At 41.6% G+C, this 27,621-nt stretch overlaps 2 protein-coding genes and 1 pseudogene across 3 annotated transcripts; 2 read left to right on the forward strand and 1 right to left on the reverse strand.

Moving 5' to 3' along the window:
• Positions 1 to 400: 400 nt before the first annotated feature.
• Positions 401 to 14,606, forward strand: LOC112264896 (double-strand-break repair protein rad21 homolog A). 2 transcript variants are annotated; one of them, XM_024441803.2, is made up of 14 exons: positions 401 to 660; positions 2,883 to 3,070; positions 5,000 to 5,129; positions 5,436 to 5,535; positions 5,715 to 5,821; positions 6,144 to 6,356; positions 6,597 to 6,716; positions 10,075 to 10,203; positions 10,454 to 10,677; positions 10,973 to 11,120; positions 11,428 to 11,573; positions 11,801 to 11,965; positions 12,261 to 12,344; positions 13,042 to 14,606. In XM_024441803.2, the coding sequence occupies exons 2-14, from the start codon at positions 2,927 to 2,929 to the stop codon at positions 13,231 to 13,233; spliced, it is 1,902 nt and encodes a 633-aa protein (XP_024297571.1). In that variant the 5' UTR covers positions 401 to 660; positions 2,883 to 2,926; the 3' UTR covers positions 13,234 to 14,606. The 2 variants fall into 2 exon arrangements, with proteins under 2 accessions (XP_024297571.1, XP_024297573.1); XM_024441805.2 differs by having other exon boundaries at positions 10,078 to 10,203.
• Positions 13,385 to 16,926, reverse strand: LOC112264897 (annotated as a pseudogene).
• Positions 16,927 to 20,238: 3,312 nt separating this feature from the next.
• Positions 20,239 to 26,006, forward strand: LOC112264898 (E3 ubiquitin-protein ligase RNF5). Its single transcript, XM_024441806.2, has 6 exons — positions 20,239 to 20,681; positions 23,125 to 23,143; positions 23,833 to 23,945; positions 24,037 to 24,091; positions 24,427 to 24,538; positions 24,620 to 26,006. The coding sequence occupies exons 1-6, from the start codon at positions 20,473 to 20,475 to the stop codon at positions 24,718 to 24,720; spliced, it is 609 nt and encodes a 202-aa protein (XP_024297574.1). The 5' UTR covers positions 20,239 to 20,472; the 3' UTR covers positions 24,721 to 26,006.
• The last annotated feature ends 1,615 nt before the right edge of the window (positions 26,007 to 27,621 follow it).

Genomic DNA, 27,621 nt, shown 5'->3' on the forward strand with positions numbered 1-27,621 from the left:
CTGTTCCCACAACTAGAATATGTTTTGAACAGTGGCTTAAGTTTTGTAGACTTAATTCTTTCCCAAAATTTAAAATGTCGCGTTGTTTAGAAGGACTGCAAAGGCGAATTTAGCTATTGCAGTCACATTTCACAGAGTAGGCGTTCCCTAATGGAAATATGCAGATGTCTGCTTAGAACAGGCAAATGTGATCTCGTTAGCTCGTGTTTTGGCTCTGCCTACCATGACTCATTTGTTCCGGTTGGAAACGACAGGATTTGTTTGATCTTGGTTAAGATATTTTTTTTAAATCGCTGTTGCCTGACCCCACCCGCTTACTTGAGTCGTCACTAGTAACCACAGCCACAAAGTCATAAACCCCGCCTATTTCAGAAATATATCTGATTAAAATGTGATTTAAAACCTAACCACATAGTAAGACCTAAAAGCTCATTTTTGTTTTCAAACATTTTTACCAAATATACAATTTTGACTTCGTGGCGGTAACTAGTAGAAACCGCTGACGGTCTTGTAAACATCCTGTGGATTTGAAAATAATCTTTGGGCGGGCGGAAGAAACTAAAAAGTCAGCGCCATTATGTTTGTTTTTAGTGGGAGGAGGAGTGGAAAAAAGTAAACTACAGCCGCCAAAAAAAAAAAACTAAAATTGGAGCGTAATTGGTGAGTTGTTTACATTTTAAATATATTTTCATGTACTGGAATGAAGCAACATTTTTTGCATGTTAGATTCCGATTTTGTAGACACGAACCAACAAAATCATATCACAATACGCGCTCTGTTTTGGAAATGACAGGAGGTTGTTGATTACTGTACGTTGCACAAGTGTCACTGGTCGGTAACATTAGTTAGCATATTATGCTAACTACCTACCTGTTATACTGTGGGTATTTAGCTACAGTACATTCACATTGGTTTATTAAACTGGAACGCTATACTGTACCAATATGTATCGAAATTAATTCGGATCACTGTGGCGTGCGCGTCTCCTGCAAAACCTCAAAAGATTGCTGGTTACCGTTAGCTAGTTGGGTTCGCGCCGAGGTCCCGGATCTTTTATTTTTCTTTACAATTCAAACGATTGGCTTCCTAACTAATTTAAGTAGGTACTCGAGTTTTTTATTATCATTTTTGACAACTGAGCTAGTTGTCCATTGTTAATAAATGTTCCGATGTGTTTAAATACAGTATGTGGTTCAATATACGAAAACCAGCTCTGTGCCAACCTACGCCCCCCTCCACTTGGACGGTGTTAAGATAATGGGCATAATGCCAACCCAGAGATGGCGTTAGGGGGGCACCTATTTAGGGTATATAAACAGGTGCATTATGATTGTCTGATTAGGATGTTGTGCCCTGTAACATGTTATTCCAGAGTAAAGGATTATGCTTGAACTTTACCAAACTCTCCGACGTGAGTTATGCACATAAGAACAATATGCTACCAGTTCGACACTAGGACAAGGGCTAACATAAGCTCGCCCCTGCGGTATGTGGACTATGTCCCCCCCTAAGAGATGGACAATTATGTTCACTGTGGAATTAAAATGGTATGAAGTGCTCAAGCTAATTCTATATGAAAATGAAGATGTTAAGATAATAGGCATAATGCCAACCCAGCGATGGCGTCAGTGGGGCACCTATTTAGGCTATATAAACAGGTGCATCATGAATGTCTGATTAAAACAAACAGTACCGAGTCAAGATCAGGACAGCGCTCATATTGGGCCTCAGTCGCTAACGTAAACTCGTACATCGCCTTGGTCCGTACAATTGCCCTTATTTTAGCCCCCCAAAAACGTAATACTTCCAGATCAACTGTAATGTCAATACCATTGTAAAGCACAATTTCTCCCCTTTCCAACGGAATAAATTACATGACCTAAACGCTGCCCGTTTCTGCATAATTCAAGCAGGCAATGAGCCCCGTCTGATCTTTAAAAAAAATGGCGGGTGGGGAAGCGAAACTAATGCGTGGTAGGTGAGAAGGAGAGATGTTGTGTGGGAAAATAGCTTTTTTTCACTCGATCTGCCCAACTTATCACCTTATCGAATCTAAAATGTAAATAAAACACTATAAAGAGTTTATATAATGTATCATTACATACCCATTTGAAGGTTTGTGTCGAATTTGAATCAGGTTTTTAGGGTGGTGCTAAAGTGATCTTAGAAGTAAAACAGCAGTTTTGAGAATGATATTCACATGCGATAATGACTAGGTATTCCCCCCTCCTTACCCCCATCACTGTCCATTTCTTGGTTTTAAAGGATGATAGAAGTGCTACACCTGGTGGAGAGAGATTGTAAGACATAAATAGTTGCTTTATGCATGCTGTACGTTAAGACATGACACGTCAAGATGTAACGGAGGGTCAGTTTTATCAACTTTTCTCCAATACTATAGAGCCAATATCATGTCAATCAACGCTTGAATAGAAACCTAGTTCACACCCCCGATTTTGACGTCAACACAGTCGCTACAGTGCCATTAGTTTTCTTTGTAGCCTCGTTTGAATGTTGCGGTTGCGCACATTTGTATGGAATGGGGTGAGTTTACGTTAACTAGTTAGCTTGAGTAAAGAAATCACAAAATTACCCAAATGTTATTGGTTTAATTACTTAATTTAATTTCTTAGTATTCAATCATTGTTATTTGTTCATTTTATTAGCATTTATCCACAACGCACTTTCCTCATGCAATGTAGTGTGAGAGTTTTTTTGGTCGGCTGGCAGAGAGGACTGATAACGCAGTCAAATTGACTAATGCAAAGTGTATATAAATCAAATGGACTTCTCAATGTTCAATCTTTCCTTATTCAATATGACCATCAAAGTGTATCACTTCTTGTGATTGGATGTTTTTTTCTAACCTTTGTCCCTGCAGGTTGGTGTCCCCCCCTCACCCTTAGGTGAGAAGGTGCTGGGACAATGTTTTATGCTCACTTTGTCCTCAGCAAACGTGGGCCGCTGGCCAAGATCTGGCTAGCGGCCCACTGGGATAAGAAGCTCACCAAAGCTCATGTGTTTGAATGCAACCTGGAGAGCAGTGTGGAGAGCATCATCTGCCCCAAGGTAAACAAGTGATCATTGATACAGGGCTTCTATTATGTGTTTCAATCATGTGTCTAGTCTCTATTAAAGTAATGCTGCCGTAAGGGTAGTGTTGTGTAAACCAGTAGAAGAGGGTCAATTTTCAACTCGCTGGCTGTGGGTCAAGACCAGAGGTCGACCGATTAATTGTAATGGTCGATTAATTAGGGCCGATTTCAAGTTTTCATAACTATCGGTAATCTGCATTTTTGGACACCGATCATGGCCGATTACATTGCACTCCACGAGGAGACTGCGTGGCAGGCTGACTACCTGTTATGAGAGTTCAGCAAGGATCCAAGGTAAGGTGCTAGCTAGCATTTAACGTATCTTATAAAAACAATCAATCTTAACATAATCACTAGTTAACTACACATGGTTGATTATATTACTAGTTTATCTAGCTTGTCCTGCATTGCATATAATCAATGCGGTGCCTGTTAATTTATCATTGAATCACAGCCTACTTCGCCAAACGGGTGATTTAACAATCGCATTCGCGAAAAAAGCACTGTAGTTGCACCAATGTGTACCTAACCATAAACACCAATGCCGTTCTTAAAACCGATACACAAGTATATATTTTTAAACCTGCATATTTAGCTAATATTGCCTGCTAACATGATTTTCTTTTAACTAGGAAAATTGTGTCACTTCTCTTGCGTTCTGTGCAACAGAGTCAGGGTATATACAGCAGTTTGGGCCGCCTGGCTCGTTGCGAACTGTGTGAAGACCATTTCTTCTTAACAAAGACAGCCAACTTTGTCAAACGGGGGATGATTTAACAAAAGCACATTTGCGAAGAAAGCACAATCGTTGCAGGAATGTACCTAACCATAAACGCCTTTCTTAAAATCAATACACAGAAGTATATATTTTTAAACCTGCATATTTAGTTAAAATAAATTCATGTTAGCAGGCAATATTAAAATAGGGAAATTGTCACTTCTCTTGCGTTCATTGCACGCAGAGTCAGGGTATATGCAACAGTTTGGGCCGCCTGGCTCGTTGCGAACTAATTTGCCAGAATTGTACATAATTATGACATAACATTGAAGGTTGTGCAATGTAACAGCAATATTTAGACTTATGGATGCCACCCGTTAGATAAAATACGGAACGGTTCCGTATTTCACTGAAAGAATAAACGTTCTGTTTTCGAAATGACAGTTTCCAGATTTGACCATTTTAATGACCTAAGGTTCATTTTTCTGTGTGTTATTATATTATAATTAAGTCTATGATTTGATAGAGCAGTCTGACTGAGCGGTGGTAGGCAGCAGCAGGCTCGTAAGCATTCATTTAAACAGCACTTTGCTGTGTTTGCCAGCAGCTCCTCGCAATGCTTCAAGTTTATGTTTATGACTTCAAGCCTATCAACTCCCGATATTAGGCTGGCAATACTAAAGTACCTATTAGAACATCCAATAGTCAAAGGTATATGAAATACAAATGGTATAGAGAGAAGTAGTCCTATAACTACAACCTAAAACTTCTTAACTGGGAATATTGATGTTCATGTTAAAAGGTTTCATATGTTCTGAGCAAGGAACTTAAACGTTAGCTTTTCTACTTTCTTCTCCAACACTTTGTTTTTGCATTATTTAAACCAAATTGAACATGTTTCATTATTTCATTGAGACTAAATAGATTTTTATTGATGTATTATATTAAGTAAAAATAAGTGTTCATTCAGTAATGTTGTGATTGTTAGATATCGTCCGATTAATCGGCATCGTCAATCGGTATCTGTGTTGAAAAATCATAATCGGTCGACCTCTAGTCAAGACATGGCGGATGAGCATACTAGAGATGTAGATGCTGATTTGAAGTTAATTGAATTATCTCGCCATAAGGGGGGGGGGGTGTATTTCTGGACACAGTGTCCTTTCTTATTCTTTAATTGTCCAGGTGAAAATGGCCCTGCGTACGTCGGGTCATCTGCTCCTGGGGGTGGTGAGGATCTACAACAGGAAAGCCAAGTACTTGTTGGCTGACTGTAATGAGGCATTCATCAAGATCAAGATGGCTTTCAGACCAGGTAATGTATTGTCTAGGGGGCTTGACTGGTCCAACATATTCTTAGTTTTTTTTACATTCAAGACTCCGAGTTACAGTTTGGCTCAACCTCCATCTCATTTAAATCTTCATTTTGCTGTTTATATTTGGCATTTTCATACACTGTTGAATGAACTGAAATTGGGGGCTCCTGAAAGAGTCCCAATATGAAACTTGTAAGAGGCACACTGGGCTGCTAGACTGTACTGACATTGTAGGAAGATGTTATGGCTGTGTATTATGTGGGTCTGTGCTAGCCTGACCCCTGCCTCCATCCCTGCCCTCTCAGGTGTGGTGGATCTGCCAGAGGAGAACAGAGAAGCTGCCTACAACGCCATCACCATGCCAGAAGAGTTCCACGACTTCGACCAGCCACTACCAGACCTAGAGTGAGTCCTGCATGTCATCAGAGGAAATGTGTTTTTTGAGATTTTTCATGTAGCATCGACGAGTTCTCTGTCTCTATTGATGTATATGTTCTGTATGCTCTTATGAGTATTGATTTGCTTGTATCAAGTGCATTAGATGTTCCTTCATTCGGTGTTAGTGATTTATGTTGTCTTTGCAGCGATATCGATGTCACCAAGCAATTCACATTGAACCAGAGTCGAGTGGAAGAGATCACCATGAGGGAGGAGGTGGGCAACCTGAGCCTGCTGCAGGAGAATGACTTCGGTACATAGCAGGCCTCCTAGGCCAATCCTTTCACCACCTCACTCCTCAAACTAAACCTTGGCTGCATCTCAATAGTCTGTAGTGGCTTCCTTTCTTCAACTCCTTCACCTCATCCGCACTGATCTGGATAGATGATAGCAAATGCTTGGTAGTGGTCTACCATGTTTTTACAGTGGTTTCATATCCAGGCAGATGCTTGAAATGCACCCATACTCCAGCCTATCTCCTCCCTTCCTAGTGCGACAAACACCGCCACTCATTACCGCTGTATATACACTTGCAAAAATGCATTCTAAACATACTCGATGTTCTCCCCCTTCAGCTGACTTTGGAATGGACGACCGGGAGATGATGCGTGAGGAGAATACCTTCGAGGTGGACATCATCCACGGGGCGTCAGCCTCTAACCTGCTCCTAGACCCAGAGACCTCGGTTGCCCAGATCCCAGACAACTCCAACCACCTGGAATACGACGACCAGTACAAAGATGACTTCGGAGAGGACCCCATGGCTGAGAGCGATGGAGGCATGCTGGGTAAGAAGGAAGGATATCCTGGGTTGTGATATGTCACAAGCTTTTCTTTCCTTGTCTCTTGTGTGTGTCCCAATAATATATCCTTCCTCCTGAAGTGTGCCCAGGTGTGGGAGGAAGGAGATGTAATTGGGACTAATGTGGCCAATTAATTGTTTACATTAATGAATGTGTCTGGTGTAAAAACCCTGTTTGCTAAGGTTTTAACTCCTGCTGAGCATTGCCACTCCTGTCTGTCTCTAGTTGACAAGCTCCTCAGTAACGAGGATGGGGATGGCATTTTCGACGACCCTCCCGTCATCACCGAGAGCGTGCTGAGACTGCAGGACCACGATGACGAAGATGACTTTGATGCCCTCTCACGTGAGTTGCAACACTTACCATTTGCTGTTCCCAAAAGGGACTTGAAATTTTCAAGCTGCAATATGTAACGTTTTCAAATGGACATAGAAATGTGTGTTACAGCTGTCGTTCTCATTGAAAGCAAGTCTAAGAAGTGGTGGATATACTCTGTGCGCTATTTCTATGCTTTCTGTACTTAAATTTCGTACACCAGCTTCAAACAGCTAAAAACACTGTGGTTATGGAAAATATATTTCACACCGATATTTAGATGGTACAAAAAGGTCACCAATCTTTTTTGAGTCAAGATAACTTTGTGTCAAACTGCAAGCTGAGATCTACTGTTCAGATTTTTTAAAACATGACTTAAAAAATGTGAGCCTATGCAACATTAACCTATTAAAAACAGTACTGTAGTAATGAGGTTTGTGCAGTAGGCTATAGGCCCAAAACATCATTGCATATGGTCTTTGCTTGTCTTGCCAATGCATTGTTCTTCTCAGAATAATTTTTGAGGTAGGCTATATGATCAGTTGTTGTATTACTTGTGATGCACAGCTGAGTGTGCATACATTTTTTATAATTAGCTTATTTATTTTACTGGGCTGATGAAGCCTGCATCAGATGGTCTGTCTCGGCAAAGGGAGCAGACAGGGTCCGCCTCTCATCGTCCCTCCACTGACACTGACCGAAAAGGGACACCGTCTTCCAGCTGATGGCGAAACTCGAGTTGCACCGCATTATTTCTGCCTCATGCACAAATTGATGATGTTACTCCTATGACCAGAGAAAGTGAAATGTTCATATATGTATGTATGTATGTATGTATGTACAGTGCCTTGCGAAAGTATTCGGCCCCCTTGAACTTTGCGACCTTTTTGCCACATTTCAGGCTTCAAACATAAAGATATAAAACTCTATTTTTTTTGTGAAGAATCAACAAGTGGGACACAATCATGAAGTGGAACGACATTTATTGGATATTTCAAACTTTTTTAACAAATCAAAAACTGAAAAATTGGGCGTGCAAAATTATTCAGCCCCTTTACTTTCAGTGCAGCAAACTCTCTCCAGAAGTTCAGTGAGGTTCTCTGAATGATCCAATGTTGACCTAAATGACTAATGATGATAAATACAATCCACCTGTGTGTAATCAAGTCTCCGTATAAATGCACCTGCACTGTGATAGTCTCAGAGGTCCGTTAAAAGCGCAGAGAGCATCATGAAGAACAAGGAACACACCAGGCAGGTCCGAGATACTGTTGTGAAGAAGTTTAAAGCCGGATTTGGATACAAAAAGATTTCCCAAGCTTTAAACATCCCAAGGAGCACTGTGCAAGCGATAATATTGAAATGGAAGGAGTATCAGACCACTGCAAATCTACCAAGACCTGGCCGTCCCTCTAAACTTTCAGCTCATACAAGGAGAAGACTGATCAGAGATGCAGCCAAGAGGCCCATGATCACTCTGGATGAACTGCAGAGATCTACAGCTGAGGTGGGAGACTCTGTCCATAGGACAACAATCAGTCGTATATTGCACAAATCTGGCCTTTATGGAAGAGTGGCAAGAAGAAAGCCATTTCTTAAAGATATCCATAAAAAGTGTTGTTTAAAGTTTGCCACAAGCCACCTGGGAGACACACCAAACATGTGGAAGAAGGTGCTCTGGTCAGAATAAACCAAAATGGAACTTTTTGGCAACAAAACGTTATGTTTGGCGTAAAAGCAACACAGCTCATCACCCTGAACACACCATCCCCACTGTCAAACATGGTGGTGGCAGCATCATGGTTTGGGCCTGCTTTTCTTCAGCAGGGACAGGGAAGATGGTTAAAATTGATGGGAAGATGGATGGAGCCAAATACAGGACCATTCTGGAAGAAAACCTGATGGAGTCTGCAAAAGACCTGAGACTGGGACGGAGATTTGTCTTCCAACAAGACAATGATCCAAAACATAAAGCAAAATCTACAATGGAATGGTTCAAAAATAAACATATCCAGGTGTTAGAATGGCCAAGTCAAAGTCCAGACCTGAATCCAATCGAGAATCTGTGGAAAGAACTGAAAACTGCTGTTCACAAATGCTCAGCTGTTTTGCAAGGAGGAATGGGAAAAAATTTCAGTCTCTCGATGTGCAAAACTGATAGAGACATACCCCAAGCGACTTACAGCTGTAATCGCAGCAAAAGGTGGCGCTACAAAGTATTAACTTAAGGGGGCTGAATAATTTTGCACGCCCAATTTTTCAGTTTTTGATTTGTTAAAAAAGTTTGAAATATCCAATAAATGTCGTTCCACTTCATGATTGTGTCCCGCTTGTTGTTGATTCTTCACAAAAAAATACAGTTTTATATCTTTATGTTTGAAGCCTGAAATGTGGCAAAAGGTCGCAAAGTTCAAGGGGGCCGAATACTTTCGCAAGGCACTGTATGTGTGTGTGTGTGTATATATATATATATATATATATATATATATACACACACACACATACACCTGATCAAAAGTTTGGGGTCACTTAGAAATGGTTTGTTTTTGAAAGAAAAGCAATTTTTTTGTCCATTTTAAAATAACTTCAAATTGATCAGAAATGCAGTGTTGATATTGTTAATGTTCTAAATTACTTCAGTAGCTGGAAACGGCTGATTTTTAAATGGAATATCTACATGGGTGTTAGAAGCGATAAAACTGGCCTTCTTTAGCCTTCATTTCTCAGAACAAGAATAGACTGACAAGTTTCAGAAGAAAGGTCTTTGTTTCTGGCCATTTTGAGCCTGTAATCGAACCCACAAATGCTGATGCTCCAGATACTCAACTAGTCCAATGAAGGCCAGTTTTATTGCTTCTTTAATCAGGACAACAGTTTTCAGCTGTGCTAACATAATTGCAAAAGGGTTTTCTAATGATCGATTAGCCTTTTAAAATGATAAGCTAACACAATGTGCCATTGGAACACAGGAGTGATGGTTGCTTTTATAAATCTGCCGTTTCCAGCTACAATAGTCATTTGCAACATTAACGATGTCTACACTATATTTCTGATCAATTTGATGTTATTTTAATGGAGGGAAAAAGTGCTTTTCTTTCAAAAACAAGGACATTTCTGAGTGACCCCAAACTTTTGAACGGTAGTGTACATATAAAAAAGACCCACTCCGCTAATAATAACACAAGCCTATCAATACACTTTCCTACGCATTCATTACCGCTGCAGTGCTGGTTGTAGGTAGAATGTGGCTTTTTTTATGGCTTGTAAGTTTTGACTAGAAAGTGTTGACAGTGCTGAGTAAAACTTAAACATGAACTTACTCATAAAAACAGTCTCCTCCCCCTCATGTACGTTTCTTATGTTTTGTACACTGTGTGTGTGTGTGCAGCAGGAGGTCCAGACAGCCCAGACTCAGGCCCAGCGGAGCTCCTGCCCGCCATGCAGGACCAGACAGAGCAGACCACGCTGGTACACAACGAGGAGGAGGCCTTCGCCCTGGAGCCCATCGACATCACAGGTCTGCGCACAACCTCAATAAATATTGATATTCATGTTATATTATAACAAACCCGTACTGTTATGTCTGTCACTACATCAGATAGGCCTGTGCCATAACATACTCAATTAGTAGCACCACTGCTCTTCTTTGAGTTTAGCAGCACTCAAGACATTTTCAACACTGAGGTCTGCTCGTCTTTCAAGGCATCCTTTTCACTCTGGATCCTACTTCTGCCACCAAATGTCATCTTTCTCTTTACAACTCACAGTGAAGGAAACCAAAGCCAAGAGGAAGAGGAAGCTAATTGTGGACAACCTGAAGGAGCTGGACAGCAAGACCATCCGTGCCCAGCTCAGCGACTACTCTGACATCGTCACCACGCTGGACCTTGCGCCGCCCACCAAGAAGCTGATGATGTGGAAAGAGACTGGAGGCGTGGAGAAGCTCTTCTCCCTGCCAGCACAGCCCCTCTGGAACAGCAGGGTTCTCAAGGTAACCCAGCAACTGGTCTGGTAGTTAGACAAACAAGGGCTGTTTACTGTGTTATTGTCCTCAATCCAGCACCTGGAAATGGCTTTCTGGTTTCCCCCCAGATGTGTGCATGTTAGTTCCTGAACCTCTTTCATTAGAGCTTTTCTAGATATGTTTCTAATCTCAACAATTAGTTTGAGGTCAATGTAGCCACTACTTTTAGGGGCTTGTGCATGTTGTTGCTACCTCGCCTCTTCATTTTTTCAGCACGGACTCTATCCTCTCCCCCTCTCACTCTGTCCCTTTCTTTCTGTAGATGTTCACCCGCACCCTGACCCCCCTGGTGCCAGACGAAATGAGGAAGAGGAGGAAGGGAGGTGAGGCAGACAGCCTGGATGAATTCCTAAAGGACTTGGAGAATCCTGAGGTGCCCAGAGAGGAGGCTATGCAGAGGGACATCATCGGTGAGATACTCCATTCAGTTAACGCACTACTGAATAGCAACAGTTCAATCCTCTACATTGGATGCCATTATAGGCTAGAGGGCCAACTCTCATCATGGATATAATATCAAGATATAGGATACTATTCAAAGTAGACACATGGATAAATTCAAAGTAGTAGACACATTCAAAGTTGTACACTTGGGTAGAGACCTACGCCCAATCTGACACAAGCACCTCATCCATAACAGTCATGTACTTGTACTCAATTGCCCTTGTTAGGTATAGTTTTTAATGTTCTTTCTGTGTGTAATTGTATGTGCTCCAGACCAGACCATCCTGGAGGAGCCCAGTGTGCTGCAGGCATCAGCCATGGAGGGCAGCAGGACCACCCTGGACGAGTCAGTCATGCCCCCACCCTCCTCCACGCACGGCCAGAAACGCAAGGCACAGGACACAGAGCCAGGCTTGCCCGTAAATGCCTCGTTGCTCCTCTCTTCGCTCAGGCCCTGTTTAACCATGGCTAGGGAAACTTTAAAGACAGTTTGTCAAGCATACAAGGCTTTTGGGATTTGATATTGTATGTACTGAGAGATCTCATTTGTGTTTTTTGATAGAAGTTTGACCTGCTTTTACCTTTTTGCCCATACTCAACCCCCTACTCAATCACTCACTTAAACATGCTTCCTCTCTCCATCCAGATGGGTACTCTGGAACAGGCCACCAACCATTCAGGCGTGTCCGAGCAGTTGGACATGACAGTGTCGCTGCCCCCCGAGGACAGCACCAACCTCAGCCTGTTCCCCGAGCTCGACCTGATAGAGGAGAAGAAGGACAAGAAGGACGGAGAGGACGGCTCAGACGAGGTGAGATAGACACAAAGATTTTCCAGAGGTCACCGCCAACCCTGGTCCTGGAGAGCTACAGGGTGTGCAAGCTCGTGTTCCAAGCACTAAACATCTGATGGGATTGCGTGCGTTAGTATAGGGTTGGAGGAATAGCCTGGAAACTGGCTTTCTTGGGACCATGGCTGGTGATCACTGATCTATTCTGTCTTATGTTCCTTTGGAAGCAAAATATGTAGGCCTACTTCCGGTCTTGTGTTGCTTGTACATTGGCTAATGTGTATGTAGAGTTAATGTTATGTGTGTTCAATGACAGGATGAGGAGGGTCAGGCCGGTGACCAGGACCGAGAGGAGAGGAGGTGGAACAAGAGAACCCAGCAGATGCTCCACGGCCTGCAGGTATGTCATAGGAGAGCTTTTACGAGAGAACTTGACTAAATGTTGTGACACACCAAGTGAACAACCCCTACATTACTAACCAGAACCGGGTCTTACGCCATGCCCAAACCGGACGCCATCGTGCGCAAATTGATTTAGTCCCCCCACACCAAACGCGATAACAGGCATGTTGAAATATCAAAACAAACTCTGAACCAATTATATTAATTTGGGAACAGGTCAAAAAGCTTTATACATTTGACAATTTAGCTAGCTAGCTTGCAGTTGCTAGCTAATTTGTCCTGGGATTTTACCTGAAATGCACAAGATCCTCTACTCCGACAATTAATCCACACATAAAACGGTCAAATTAATCGTTTCTAGTCATCTCTCCTCCTTCCAGGCTTCTTTTTCTTCTTTGGACATTATATGGCGATTAGCAGCTAACTTTCATAAGGTGCATTACTACAGCCGACCTCAGTTCATCTTTCAATCACCCACGTGGGTATATGCTTCTAAAAACCAATGGGGAGAGGCAGGATTTACAGCGCTTGTCACAAATTCAATCAACTTCCATTTTAGCGACTGGCAATGCAGATGCTCGCGAGCAGTGCGGGTGCAATGATTGAAAAACATGTATGTGTCAATTTATTTTTGCAACGCACGTGACCGGTGTGGCATGTTAGCTGTGACCTAACAGTTCTCTCCCTCCCTTCAGAGGGTGATGGCCAAGACAGGAGCCCAGCAAATTAGCCTGCTGGATTTGTGCAGGAACAACAACAAGAAGCAGGCTGCCGCCAAGTTCTACAGTTTCCTGGTTCTGAAAAAGCAGCAGGCGGTGGAGCTCAACCAGACCGAGCCATACAGCGACATCATCGCCACCCCTGGAACCCGCTTCCACCTCATCTAGAGACTCAACACTGGCTGCTTTTACTCTGAAACTTTAAAAAAAATCTTCTTACCTATGTGTTTTTGTTTTTCTTGAGATAAGAATGTTTTTTAAAAGGTCAAGTGTGGGGCTGAGGTCTCTGAATCATGAATGGTGGGATTGTAATTCTGTGTATTTTGGGCTTTTGTTATCCAATGAAAGCGCTTTGTGTTTTGCTAGAATGTGAGTGTGTTAATCCAATCATGTTGCTTTAAGGTTTCTATTTCTCTCCCATTAAAAAAGTTGTTTTATACCCTTAAGCCAAAAGGAGCATGTAGTATTGAGCAAGTTTCTGAAACACTCAACTGAATTGCATCCACCAGCAATCTTATTTTGAAGACCAATAGTATTTTAGTAGCTTCAAGCATTCCAATGGGTTTGTTCTTAGTACTGCTTTTACAGTCCTTGACTGTAATTTGTTTTTATATCGGCAGACATTTAGGTCTCCATTGTTGTGGGATTTGAGAATGGGCTCCAGAGTGGCGCAAGGCACTGCATCTCAGTGCAAGAGGCGTCATTACAGTCCCTGGCTCGAATCCAAGCTGTATCACATCCGGCTGCGATTGAGAGTCCCATAGGGCGGCGCACAATTGGCCCAGCATCGTCCAGGGTCGGCCGTCATTGTAAAGAAGATTTTGTTAACGTACTTGCCTAATTACAGGTTTAAATCATGTCGATTTTTAAAATAGAAACTCTCTACCCTCATTGCCTGCTCCAGTTTCAAATATTTTTTATTCCAAGTAATTCCCCCTGAATTGCATTTTATGGTATTACTTGAATAATTCCCTTTTCAGTCACATACTGTGTCAATGAAAATACTTGTATCAATTATCTATGTTAATGGTTTGGCCAGAATAAGACTTTTTCGCATTAGATATTTTAAGCTATTTAACCAAATCTAAATTTCAGTTGTGGGTGTCCAGAAATGACATTTCATTCATCAACTCTTTGATGCAGCTCAATGTCAAGTAATCTCTGGCAAAGAGAAACTTTTATTTGGTATTAATAATCTAAAAGATAGTTTTGATGCAATGATAACTACTGGGAAGTCTTAATTCACTTAGGTGTTGTGACAGTCATTCTTCGATAGCTTGAATACGATATTGCTCATCTTATGGTTCATAGCTACAAATGCATTGTTTTGATACCCACAAACTTCTGAAATTGTATATCATGTAATGTTTCTGCTCATCCCTTTAACTCTGCGCCAGTAAACTTGCATTCTCCTTTTTGTATAAAACCCAAAATGACACCTCTTGTAGATACTGTTGCTGAAGTGTATTATGACGCCATGCCTGTAGTCCTGAGGCCCAGCAACTTGTTACTTTTCTAATAAAATGAATACTGTTTCAACAGTTCATGTCAATGAATCCTTTTCATAGCTGGTTCATTGAGCCAGTGATTTGGGTGTAATTGCTATGGACTTACTATAATGACTTAGATCAATACCTTCTGATGTTCAACAAACAAGATTGAACTGTTTAAGGATACATTTTTAGAAGCATGCTGACATCATGGCTGTGTGCTTCTTCAAAATATGTTCTCCAGACATTGAATTGGGATACCTTTAAACTGACAAATAGAGGAGCAAATTGGTTTAGAGATTATCTATGTATTTTAGAGATGATGTATAAAAAAAGTTTTTTTAAAGATGTCTTTCTTATATTCAGTTCAACTTTTGGGGAGGGAAAACATTGGTTATATCCTGCCCTCAAAACATACATCTCTTCCTACCACTAGGGGTTTGGGGTTGGTTTTAGGGATGGACCTTTGCCGACTCTTCTTTTTGTCCTCAGTCGTAAGCAGCTGTGTCTGTTTTTTCTTCTTCAGGCAGCTGAGCGGGTTGGGGTTGGAGAATTTCCTCTTACGCTTCTTGCCCTGGCGCTCTCCATCCTGCCCAATCCCCTGCACCTCCTTCAGGTTGTTGATGCTCTGCTGCTGGGCTGGGGTGACCATCTCTCTCAGAGCCACAGCCTGCACATGGTTCACAGATCATAGGCTGGGCTTGTCCAACACTATGGTGTTGAGGATGATATACAGAAGTGGCACGCCTGGGATCTTCTTCAGGCCTGATGTCACCTCTTGGTCCTGAAATTTAAACATTAGGAAGAGGTGACTCAATGCATCTGGTATAAATTGGATGCATGCAGCTAGATAGGGGGCACTATTGGTTGTTGATGCTGACGAGACAAGTGTCTACACAAGGATAATCAACTAGATTCAGCGGCGGGACGATTTTTTCTTGAGCGGTTGGTTGGGGGATGGAACATAATTACAAATAATTTATAGACTGCAAATTGACCACAAAAAGCCCAAACAGAATATTTGACTAAAACAAAACTTTAATCCTTGCTTACATGAGTCTCTCTTATACATTGGAACAGATTTTCAAAATTAAAATGACTTGGTATTTAGTCATGTCCAACAATGAAAAATCTAAACGACTTGTTCAAAATCTGGGGGGCCAAATAAAACCCCCCGGGGAGCAAATTCAGCACGCAAGTTGGGGAACCCTGGTCTAGGACATTGGCCGTGTTCCTCTGCTCAAGCGTTGCTGACGCATACCAGGTCTCACACAACGCCTGGATAGGTATTTCACGTAGCAGCTAGCATCAACCAATGGTTGCTTGCCACGTCATCAATTGTGCCATTGGGCACCAGATTGCTATAACATATGTGGTTAGCTGATACCTATCCAAGGTTGGAAGATCTGGCATGTGTCAGCAACATCTGAGCAGAGGAACACAAGCCTGTGTTATAGCAATCTGGTGCCCAACTACAGTCAATTGAGGTAGCACATAACCATTGGTTGATGCATGCAACATCTAAGCAGGGAAACTTGATCATTGATTGACCCAGGTACATAAAGATACGATATAACACATACCTGTGTGACAACAAAGTAGTGGTAAGGATTAGTCCCTTCCAGCAGTGACAGCAGACACGGGGTTCTTGAAATGCTTGCAGTTCCTAACCTGATACCGCTGCAGGATGAGTTTGGCACCATAGAGGTCCTTCGTTGATTCAAGTTCCTTCAGAGCACAACTGTATGACATAAAAACACATATTTAAACTGAATAGTAGAAAAAAGTAATTGGGTAAAACTCATGACAGTGTGATATTGACTAACACAACAGGAACCCCCACTCACTTTGTAGTACAAAGTTGCACCTCTCCCATTAGGTATTTCAGCAGCTGTTCTTTGATTTGGATCTTATTCTTCAGTGCCGCCTGGCAAAACGTCCCGTCGATCAGAATTTGAAAGGGCTCTCTAAAACTGAAGTTGTGTTTGTAGAAATTAATGTTTTTTGGCTTGCTTTTGTCGTTTGATCTTCATTGTAACTAACGTAGCTTGCTAGCCCAATAGTGAGCTAACGTTAGCTAGCGAGCTTGTCTGACAGGATTAACGTGACTTGCTGAAAAATCCCACTCAAATGAACGCAATTGCATATCGGGGAGCATTATCTATATTCTGTAAAGGTTCGTCAGTAGCGGTTTACTAGTACACACTATTCGCGGATTCATAACAAATCAAGCAGCATAGAAAATATAAACACACGTTTGCTCGGTTGAGTAACAGCTAAATATGTCCGTCTGGAAACAGAACGTCAGAAGCAAGACTTTCGTTGCTGTCTCAATCAAGCCAGTTCCGTTATGTGCTGTGATACCGCGTTCACAAACTAGTCAGAACTAGGAAACTGACATTTCTGATTTGCTAAATGGTGTAGTTATACACGTGCCGCGTTCAACCAGTTAGTAAGTTTGACATTTCCGAGTTTCGACTCGTTGAAGAACGCGGCATCTAGTACTGATGATTAAATATGCCTATATGAAGTAAAAACATTATTTTGTGAAACGTAACTTTTTAAAATCGAATCTTGTGGAGAATAACATATTTTACACAATTAATACAGTATTACCTCACTGAGCTACATGGGTGTGAAAAGACCCTTCATCCAACTTTGTAAATAACATAAATAAATAAATACTGTATGAAAATACTTCTGCCCTTTGTAATCATGTCTAACCATTCAAACCATTGTGTCGGCAAATTATTATGTGCAAATATATTATTACTTGTGCCCTGGACCTATAAAAGCTCTTTGTCACTTCCCACGAGCCGGGTTGTGACAAAAACTCACTCATTCTTATGTTGAATAAATGTATCGTATAGTGTGTGTGCTTACAATGATGGTAAAAAGCAACATTTGAGAGTACGCTGACCCTGGTGCTAGAGGGGGTTTGCAGCTGGAGGATGAATGTTTGAAGGGTTACGGGACTATTAAAAGTTTGGGAACCACTGGTGTCGGAGAAGTGGAATTTAGATATAGCATCCACTTCGTCGGCATTAACAAAGGCGAATGCCATGTCTGCCATTGTCGCATTTCATAGAAACAGCAGAAGTTGTCTGACTTTTTATATTATATTCTTTATTTCTTTTTTCTTTGTTAAATTTTGGGGGTAGACCAGCATTGTTGTGGAAATGTTCACTCAATCACATTTCTCAGATACCGGAACTTGTGAATTCAAATGTACTTTATATAAAGTAACAAGCCGAGCTGGCCCATGGACCATCTGCCGGACTCAGTCTCAGTCCACTCTTTTTATACAGTTTCATGTTTATACAAGTTTCATAGTCCCTCCACTTTATGCTAATAACCATATCTCCTCGGCTTTACTCCACCATTGTTTCCAAATCTAAGTTCTTTCATCTAGGCGGGGTTTCACCTTCCTAGTTCCTTGGATCAATTATATTGATGGCGCACCTATACATTATTTCCAGAAAATAATAAGTACAGATTACTATAGGCAATTATAAGATTGCTACATGCCATTATCGTATTATAATATTACTACGGGCCATTCTAGGATTAAGTACAGATAACTATAGGCCATTATAGAATTATACCAATAAATACACTTAATCCCAGGATTACACATAGTGCCTTTACTTACTCCCTTTAGTGCAATTTAGTCTTTTAACAAGAAACACATTCTCTTAACAGAAAACACCCATAGCTTTAATATTGCAGATAGATTGTAGCTTCCATCAATGTAATTGTCTGCATCACTTCCAATCCCCCATATTTTTTTTGGCAAATATAAACATATATATATACATACATACATATCTTTAAAAATATATATATATATATTTCCTTTATTACCCTACCACCCCTACCGCAAATTGGAGCAAACTAGTGAACAACAACGCTTAGGCCTGTATTTCCAGTTTATACATGCTATATACATTTTATGGACACAGTCTATTTTACAATAGTTTTATTTTGTTTGTTTTTAAGTCTTGTCCTTCCTCCACCCTCAACCTCTCCCATACATGTATGATGTCCCTCCAGTTTGATTACTTTCAAAAAAGTTCTTAACCTATATACGTATTACGGGCACAGCATGTTCTATATGAGTTATCTTGTTGTTATTAGTCGTTATTAGTCCCAACCTTCACCTGTTAACACCATCCATATTGGATTTCTATTTGCCATATATTTTTCAACTGTGCTGTGATGTTTCACAAAAGTTCTGAACCTTTCTATTCTCATTCTTTTTACAGATTGTAAATTGAAAATGTTATTTTTTGCTAAAATAATTATTATATTATTGTACGATTGACTACGACTTTTTAGATCGCCCAGTAGTGCTATCTGCAGGGTTAACTGCAGGTAAATATTGCAATTCTTCAGCCATTCCTGGACCTGTGACCAAAACAAACCTACATGTGGACTGTACCAAAACAAAACAAATGAAGTTGTCCGATTTACTGTCGGTGCATATGTAGGCTACTTCCCCCGACTTTCGTATACAGTCGGCTACTTTCTCCTTACCACTCAAACGCGCCAGTGTCTTTCTCCCGCTTCTCAAGTACTGAGGTCCCGCAATTGTGTGGGAAGTACCTGGGCTAGTTGGTGCTTTCAAGACAACTAAGATCTCGAAAAAAACCGAGGTCAAATCATGACGTCAGTGATTTTCAGGCCGAAAAGTCAAAGCTCGAGAAAGATGCACAAGACTCAGACGCGTCTTCTGGCTTCAAAACATTAAGTACAACTCTAGTGGTAGTTAAACTGTAGATCTCGTCTGTAGCTGTAGGCTATTCCATATAGTCACAAACTTTAAAGGTCATGAACAGTGAAAAATCATGTATTTCATGAAATTGGATGATATTTGGACGAAACCAGATTAAAGTATGATGATCAAAGTATGAAAAATACTGTTGCTTCTACATTTTTAAAATTGGATCATAAAGTTACTGGTCCTCTCCATGTTAAACATTTGGATACATTTTTAAGAGTAAAGGGTGACATCACCCTAACTCTCATTTTAATACACCAATGGTAACATGATGATATTATCTTACCTACTTTTAATAAGTACTGCCTTGAAACCCTGAAACATTGGAGAAGGTGTGTTTGCAAAAAATGGATGTAGGGTGTCGGCAAATATAATAAAACATTTACACTATTCATCTATGGCAAAGATACTGATATATTTCTCCTTTCTAGGGGCTCCCAAGAGGCGTCACTGCAGTACCTTGTTCGAATCCAGGCTGCATCACATCCGGCCGTGAATGGGAGTCCCACAGGGCGGCACAATTGGCCCAGCGTCGTCCGAGTTTGGCCTGTGTAGACCGTCATTGTAAATAAGAATTTGTTCTTAACTGACTTGCCTAGTTAAATAAAATAAAAATGTGTCTGGCTAGCTAGGTCTTCAGCCAGCAAGGACCAAACGGGAAAGGGGGTCGTTTATAACAATAATGCAGTTGGTATGTCAACACATCAGTCAGCACTTCTGTGAATCGCATCACAAGAGACATGCCAAATGGGAGATTTGCAATTTCAATGTTGTGTGAGTTGCTTTGTGTATTAATGCAACACTGCTCACTGCATCATTCACATAGGCGTTTCATAGGGTTGCCAGTCATCAATATAAGCCCACTCACCCTGTTTTTAAAACTTTCTGGTAGTTAGCCACGGGAGAAAAAGCACGTTTTCTTATATTTTTAGGATTTCTATCCCCCCACAATATTATAGGTGATATTTCAGTCACAAACGTCTATTTTACATGGGAATCCGAATGACTGATCAGGACCTTTAAACTCCTCCCAGTTGTTTCTTTTTTTACGGAAACGGGCGGGGTGGTGCACAGGTACGGTGAAATCTCGAAGCTAGCTCTCGTCTGGCGGAGTTATTACTTTTTCAGTAAACAATTATGGCGGCCGCGGATCCCTGGTCCTCGAGTGACGGCGGGCCTGCAAGCAGAGGAGGGTTCCCGGATGGTGAGAACAGCAACGAGCGCGATGGCCCGGGAGGAAGCGGCGGAGAGACAGAACGCAAGCCAGATCGGGCCACATTCGAATGCAACATTTGTTTGGACACAGCAAGGGACGCTGTCATCAGTTTGTGCGGGCACTTGTTCTGGTACGAGGCGGGGATCCTTTTGATCAATCGTCGAGTAGGGAATGTTGTATGCTGCTAGCAGCTTGCTTACATACCTAGTCATCTGGCATTGCCTTGTTTAACTTTTCTAACAAATTCCAGCTAGCCAGTTTCTCTACGATAACAAGCTGGTGGTTTGTTGGTTCACACCCATACTTCGATGACAAATGCATACACAAGGCTTATTTTTTATATAGTTAAATGTTAGCCATCTTGCTTTCTAGCTAGCTAACTTGGAGGTCTAGTTAATAGCGAACGTTAATCATGAATGAGTGTTGTTGGTTGAGCTTCATACATTAGCCAACCCATCGAAATAAAGTGGATTTGACAATGGTGTATGCTCATCACCTCATGCCTTTACAAAAATGTTCGCACATTTTATTAATATTAATTCAATGTACAGTTTGTTACATTTGTTTTTTTTGTGTGATATGAAAGTAGAGTGGTTTATGTTTCTAGAACATTACCGCAATTGAGAATCGATTCACTTTTAGATGTAGTATTTAGCTGTTTTGGCTTCCAGAACTTATTCGCTTTTCTGAGGGCCAGTCTCTTTATCTTACGTTCCACTCCTTGCCATGGGCACATGACATGGAGTACACGGAGTGGATTAGCTAAAGAGACTAGTACCCAGGCTACCAATTCGCCGCTAAACAGAATATGTAACGTCATTGGTCTATAAGGAGTAACGTTAGGCTTCTTTAGTCCATTATTGGAAGTTGCTTAGTCATCAGCATCTTGCCAAAATCATTCTTATGGAATTTGATTCATGTCCCATTCCAGCTTCACCTGTGCTACACCAACATTGTATCAATCTGACGTTTGCAATGTAACAGTGAATGCCTCTCTGGTACACACCTGGTTGCTGCATGGAACTCAAGTCAGTGTTTGGTGTATTAATAGCTATTAGACACTGCGCAATGGATAACTTTGGTGACTCACACTAAACAATCATTGATTTTTACTAAGCACGTGTCATCACTGGTTTAGATTTTCCCAATATTGCCACCTGAATCATGTATTACAAACGGCAGGCGTTGACCTTCAAGTTTCTGCAAAGTTGTTGGCTACAGTTGCATTGTTTGTAATGTAAACATGCATGCATTGCCTCATTCGGTGTGGAGTTCAGTTACATCTCCGGGGTTAAGAGTGGGATTGGTGTCAGAGGCACTGTCACTATAAAGGAGTAAGAATAGACTGTCCTCGACAGAAAAAACTTTCCAGTTCAGATGATCAATGAGACTTGATGGAACACATATTACTGAACTGAAAAGTATAACTAGATATTTTATGTATACTGAACAAAATATAAACGCAACAATTTCAATGATTTTACTGAGTTAGTTCATATAAGGAAATCAGTCGATTTAAATAAATTCATTATGCTGTAATCTATGAATTTCAAATGACTGGGCAGGGGTGCAGCCGTGGGTGTTTCTGGGAGGACATAGGCCCACCAACTGGGGAGCCTAGCCCAGCCAATCAGAATGAGTTTTTCCCCACAAAAGGGTTTTATTCCAGCCAGAAATACTCCTCAGTTTCATCAGCTGTCGGGTTGACTAGTCTCAGACGATCCTGCAGGTGAAGAAGCCGGAAGTGGAGGTCCTGGGCTGGCGTGGTTACACGTGGTCTGCGGTTGTGAGACCGGTTGGACGTACTTCCAAATTCTTTAAAATAATGTTGGAGGCAATTTATGGTAGAGAAATGAACATTTGATTCTCTGACAACAACTCTGGTGGACAGTCTTACATGCCAATTGCACGCTCCCTCAACTTGAGACATCTGTGGTGTTGTGTGACATAACTGCACATTTTAGAGTGGCCTTTTATTTTCCCCAGCACAAGGTGCATGTGTAATGATCATGCTTTTTAAATCAGCTTCTTGATATGCCACACCTGTGCCGTGTTACTGTACATGTACCATCCTTCTCTTCCACAATGCATTAATCTGGCCAGCAGCGAGGTGAGACTGTGCTAACGAGCGATGACCAATGGAGCTAATTAACATTAGCGATGGGGAGCCCGGATGATTTTAATCACTCACATCGTTAAGGTCAGAACAGGGTAACCAGATGCATCCTGTAGGTGGGGGGGCCTACAGGAAAATAAGGTGAATATGGATTCCAAAATCTAGCACACTAACTAGGCCTATGGGAGAGTTTCAATTGCATACTCCTTGTGTCTTCTCTCTTCACCACCTTCTCAAAACCCATTGGAGAAGGTCAGATGGGCGGGACCTCAGCTTTCTCATCCAATGGGTTTTGAGAAGGAGGCGAGGATGCGAGGAGTATGCAATTGAGAATCTCTGTGTATCAATTCAGACTCGATGAAGTAGGCCGCTAGGAGGTTGCTCCAAATGTCACCATGTTTCTAGGTGACGCCATTCATAATACCCACACTAATCTTTCTCCTTCTCTCTTTCACAGCTGGCCCTGCCTTCATCAAGTAAGTATGCCATTTTAAAGGTGTTGTCTTTAGTTTCACAGTGGTGGTAAATATTAGGCTACACTTTTTCTACTGGTTGAAACCAGCTCCCAGTCCGATGACATGACCTGAGACCACCTTGGTCAGTCAGTTGACTCAGTGCAGCTTAAAGTTGATAATGTTCTCAAGCTCCCATTCATTACACCAGTGTTTTATGTGAACCCCCTTTTTGTCTTTGCGGTGCTTTAGATTATAGCACTAGCTGTAACGTACATTTCACCATGCATAGTATTGCATATCCTTCTCCTTTGAGAATCAATGTTTTTCGTTCATTAGTTACTGCGCTAACTCTGATAGAATAGTGTCAACACTACTTCAGTGCCTTGTGTTCCCAGCTGTTTGTATTTGACACTGTTTTGTGCTATATTGCACAACTCTCTTATATTACTGACACAGAAAGTGCATGGTATAATATGGGGGGTTTTCTCCCCCAATTTTTTTTTTTTTTTTAAACAAATCATTATACTACAGTATATTGACTCATCCTTCTACATAACACAGAACAGCACATAGATCTACCCTGTGTGTGGTACGTTGCAGTAAGTCAGTGCAAGCCAATAGACTGACGGAATTGGAACAGACGGTACGGTATGGCTTCTGTCTCACCTGTCATATGATCTCTCTTTCTCTCCCTCCTCGGTCTGTGTCAGTGGTTGGAGACGCGACCCAGCCAACAGCAGTGTCCTGTGTGTAAAGCAGGCATCAGCAGAGAGAAAGTCATCCCCCTCTACGGCAGAGGGAGCTCCAGCCAAGAGGACCCCAGGTACACTGTGTGTTTTTTGTCTGTGTGTCATTATTTGTGAATGTGTGACACTGAGAAACTGCATTTGGTTAACTGGTGTTTTGTCCTCCAGGTTGAAAACCCCGCCTCGTCCTCCGGGACAGAGAACAGAGCCAGAGAGCAGAGGGGTGAGTCTTCCTCTCCTCTTCATCGCTTAGATTTTAATTGATGTTTAAAGCGATACTTCGGTATTTTATCATTCTAGCAGATACTCAGAGACTTCCAGTCATTGCGCTGACGCTAGATAGCATTGGCTTTCAAAACTACCTCTAACGTCCTTCATACTGGACAAAGAGGCATAAAAATGGTATCCACGAGATCATCGGACTCTGGGGAAATAGATACAGGGCCTCATTGCCAAAATCCCGAAGTATCCTTTTAATATGTTTATTACATGGTTATTTTCTGTGTTTACTCTATTTGTAATGAGAGACCACTATTCCTTTCTGTCTTCTTCTTGCAGCCCTTCCAGGGGTTCGGGGACAATGGCTTCCACATGTCCTTTGGGATCGGTGCTTTCCCTTTCGGCTTCTTCACCACAGTCTTCAACACCAATGACCCCTACCACAGAGCAGGTACACACACACAACCATCCATTTAGTCCTTGATGCGATAGCTGTTGACTAGTCATTGCAATGTTATCACTGTTCCCCCAGACGCATATGCAGCTGATCACCAAGGCAACGGCAACAACTGGCAGGACTCTCTCTTCCTGTTCGTGGCCATATTCTTCTTCTTCTGGCTGCTGAGCGTGTAAGGGAGAGGGAGGGAAAGGAAAGGTGCTCACACTCATACACACGTCAAAACACCAGAAATGACCCACTTACTCAATAGTGGCTGAGTGTCTGTGGGTTTATGCTCTTCCTTTGTACTTGATTGATGGATTAAGGTCACTAATTAGGAAATAACTCCCCACACCTGCTGTCTAGGTCTTTATTTAAAGGAAAAAAACAAAAACCCGAAGACACCAGGCCCTCCATGAAATATTTGACACCTCTGCTTTAGACTATAGATGGGGGGTGGTGGGATGACTGGCAGTTCTCTTAGCAAGAGATATCTAGTTCAGGAAACACAAACCAGTCAAAGATTTGTGTATCCAAATGATTTACGAGACTCACTTGGATAGGGAGAGTACACAGACACCACTCTGGTGGTGGATGATACCCAAGCGTGAGGGTGAGTAAAACGAAGATACTATCGCCCTCTTTCTGTGGAATTTGTACATAAATGCACACACACACACAGGGATGGGGGGGCTGGCTGACTTTTTTTTTAGGGATGGGACTGGTGGATAGTCAAAATTAAATGATTGGAAGGATTTAATAGTAAATTAGGGGATGATCTAAGTCATTTTACTGCACCACAAAACCTATGTAACATGTGGTTAACGTAGAACTATTTAGACAAAATGGAATTACTTGTTTTTGCCCCTTGAAGGAATTTCAGGTTTAATTCCCCAAATATTAGAGCTTGTTTGAGTTGTAAGGGAGGGTGAGAATGGGATTTACCTGATAACATCGATGTTTTTCTTTAATCACTATAGCCACTTTTTCTCCAAGCCAAAGAGTAACGTATCACTGTCAAGTACAATTTGGGGAAAATGTATTTGGATATTCCTGTTTACAATTTAACCGATTGAATAATTTGTCCGTAGATTTACGAACCAAATTTATGAATATTCTTTAGACTAGTGTACAGATGGATACACTAACAACTTTATATATAATCTTAACAAACTGCCATTGCACTGTGAAGTCATATACAGAAGACAGACCTAATAATGTGGATTAGAGCTACAGTGTATTCAGACCCCTTCACCTTTTCCACAATTTGTTAGCCTTGTTCTAAAATAGATTCAATTATTTTTCTCAATCTACAGTCGTGGCCAAAAGTTGAGAATGACACAATTATTAATTTTCACTAAGTTTACTGCTTCAGTGTCTTTAGATATTTTTGTCAGATGTTACTATGGAATACTGAAGTATAATTACAAGCATTTCATAAGTGTCAAAGGCTTTTATTAACAATTATATGAAGTTGATGCAAAGAGTCAATATTTGCAGTGTTGACCCTTCTTTTCCAAACCTCTGAAATCCGACCTGGCATGCTGTCAATTAACTTCTGGGCCACATCCTGACTGATGGCAGCCCATTCTTGCATAATCAATGCATGGAATTTGTCAGAATTTGTGGGGTTTTGTTTGTCTACCCGCCTCTTGATGATTGACCACAAGTTCTCAATGGGATTAAGGTCTGGGGAGTTTCCTGGCCATGGACCCAAAATATCATATGTTTTGTTACCCAAGCCACTTAGTTATCACTTTTGCATTATGACAAGGTGCTCCATCATGCTGGAAAAGGCATTGTTCGTCACTAAACTGTTCCTGGATGGTTGGGAGAAGTTGCTCTCGGAGGATGGGATGGTACCATTCTTTATTCATGGCTGTGTTCTTAGGCAAAATTGTGAGTGAGCCCACTCCCTTGGCTGAGAAGCAACCCCACACATGAATGGTCTCAGGATGTTTTACTTTTGGCATGACACAGGACAGATGGTAGCGCTCACCTTGTCTTCTCCGGACAAGCTTTTTTCAGGATGCCCCCCAAAAAAATCAGAAAGGGGATTCATCAGAGAAAATTACTTTACCCCAGTCCTCAGCAGTCCAATCCCTGTACCTTTTGCAGAATATCAGTCTGTCCCTGATGTTTTCCCTGGAGAGAAGTGGCCTCATTACTGCCCTTCTTGACACCAGGCCATCCTCCAAAAGTCTTTGCCTCACTGTGCGTGCAGATGCACTCACACCTGCCTGCTGCCATTCCTGAGCAAGCTCTGTACTGGTGGTGCCCCGATCCCGCAGCTGAATCAACTTTAGGAGACTGTCCTGGCGCTTGCTGGACTTTCTTGGGCGCCCTGAAGCCTTCTTCACAACAATTGAACCGCTCTCCTTGAAGTTCTTCATGATCCGATAAATGGTTGATTTAGGTGCAATCTTACTGGCAGCAATATCCTTGCCTGTGAAGCACTTTTTGTGCAAAGCAATGAGGACGGCATGTGTTTCCTTGCAGGTAAACATGGCTGACAGAGGAAGAACAATGATTCCAAGCACCATCTTCCTTTTGAGTTTGAATAACAGACTGGAAGCTTCAATCAGCATGACAAAGTGATCTCCAGCCTTGTCAACACTCACACCTGTGTTAACGAGAGAATCACTGACATGATGTCAGCTGGTCCTTTTGTGGCAGGGCTGAAATGCAGTGGAAAAGTTTTTGGGGGATGCTGTTCATTTGCATGGCAAAGAGGGACTTTGCAATTAATTGCAATTCATCTGATCACTCTTCATAACATTCTGGAGGATATGCAAATTGCCATCATGCAGACTGTGAAAATTAATGTCATTCTCAAAAGTTTTGGCCACGACTGTACACACATTACCCCATAATGACAAAGCAAAAACATTTTAGAAATGTTTGCAAATTTATTAAAGAAAAAAATAATTACATTTACATAAGTATTCAGACCCTTTACTCAGTAGTTTGTTGAAGCACCATGGAATATTTGACACCTCTTGTGTTTTGTCCATCATATTAAAGGGATACTTCGAGTGTTCTTGGGTATGACGCTACAAGCTTGGCACACCTGTATTTGGGGATTCTTCTCTGCA

The sequence above is a fragment of the Oncorhynchus tshawytscha genome, linkage group LG13 (genome assembly GCF_018296145.1).
Source record: "Oncorhynchus tshawytscha isolate Ot180627B linkage group LG13, Otsh_v2.0, whole genome shotgun sequence".
NCBI classification, from domain to species: Eukaryota; Metazoa; Chordata; class Actinopteri; order Salmoniformes; family Salmonidae; genus Oncorhynchus; species Oncorhynchus tshawytscha.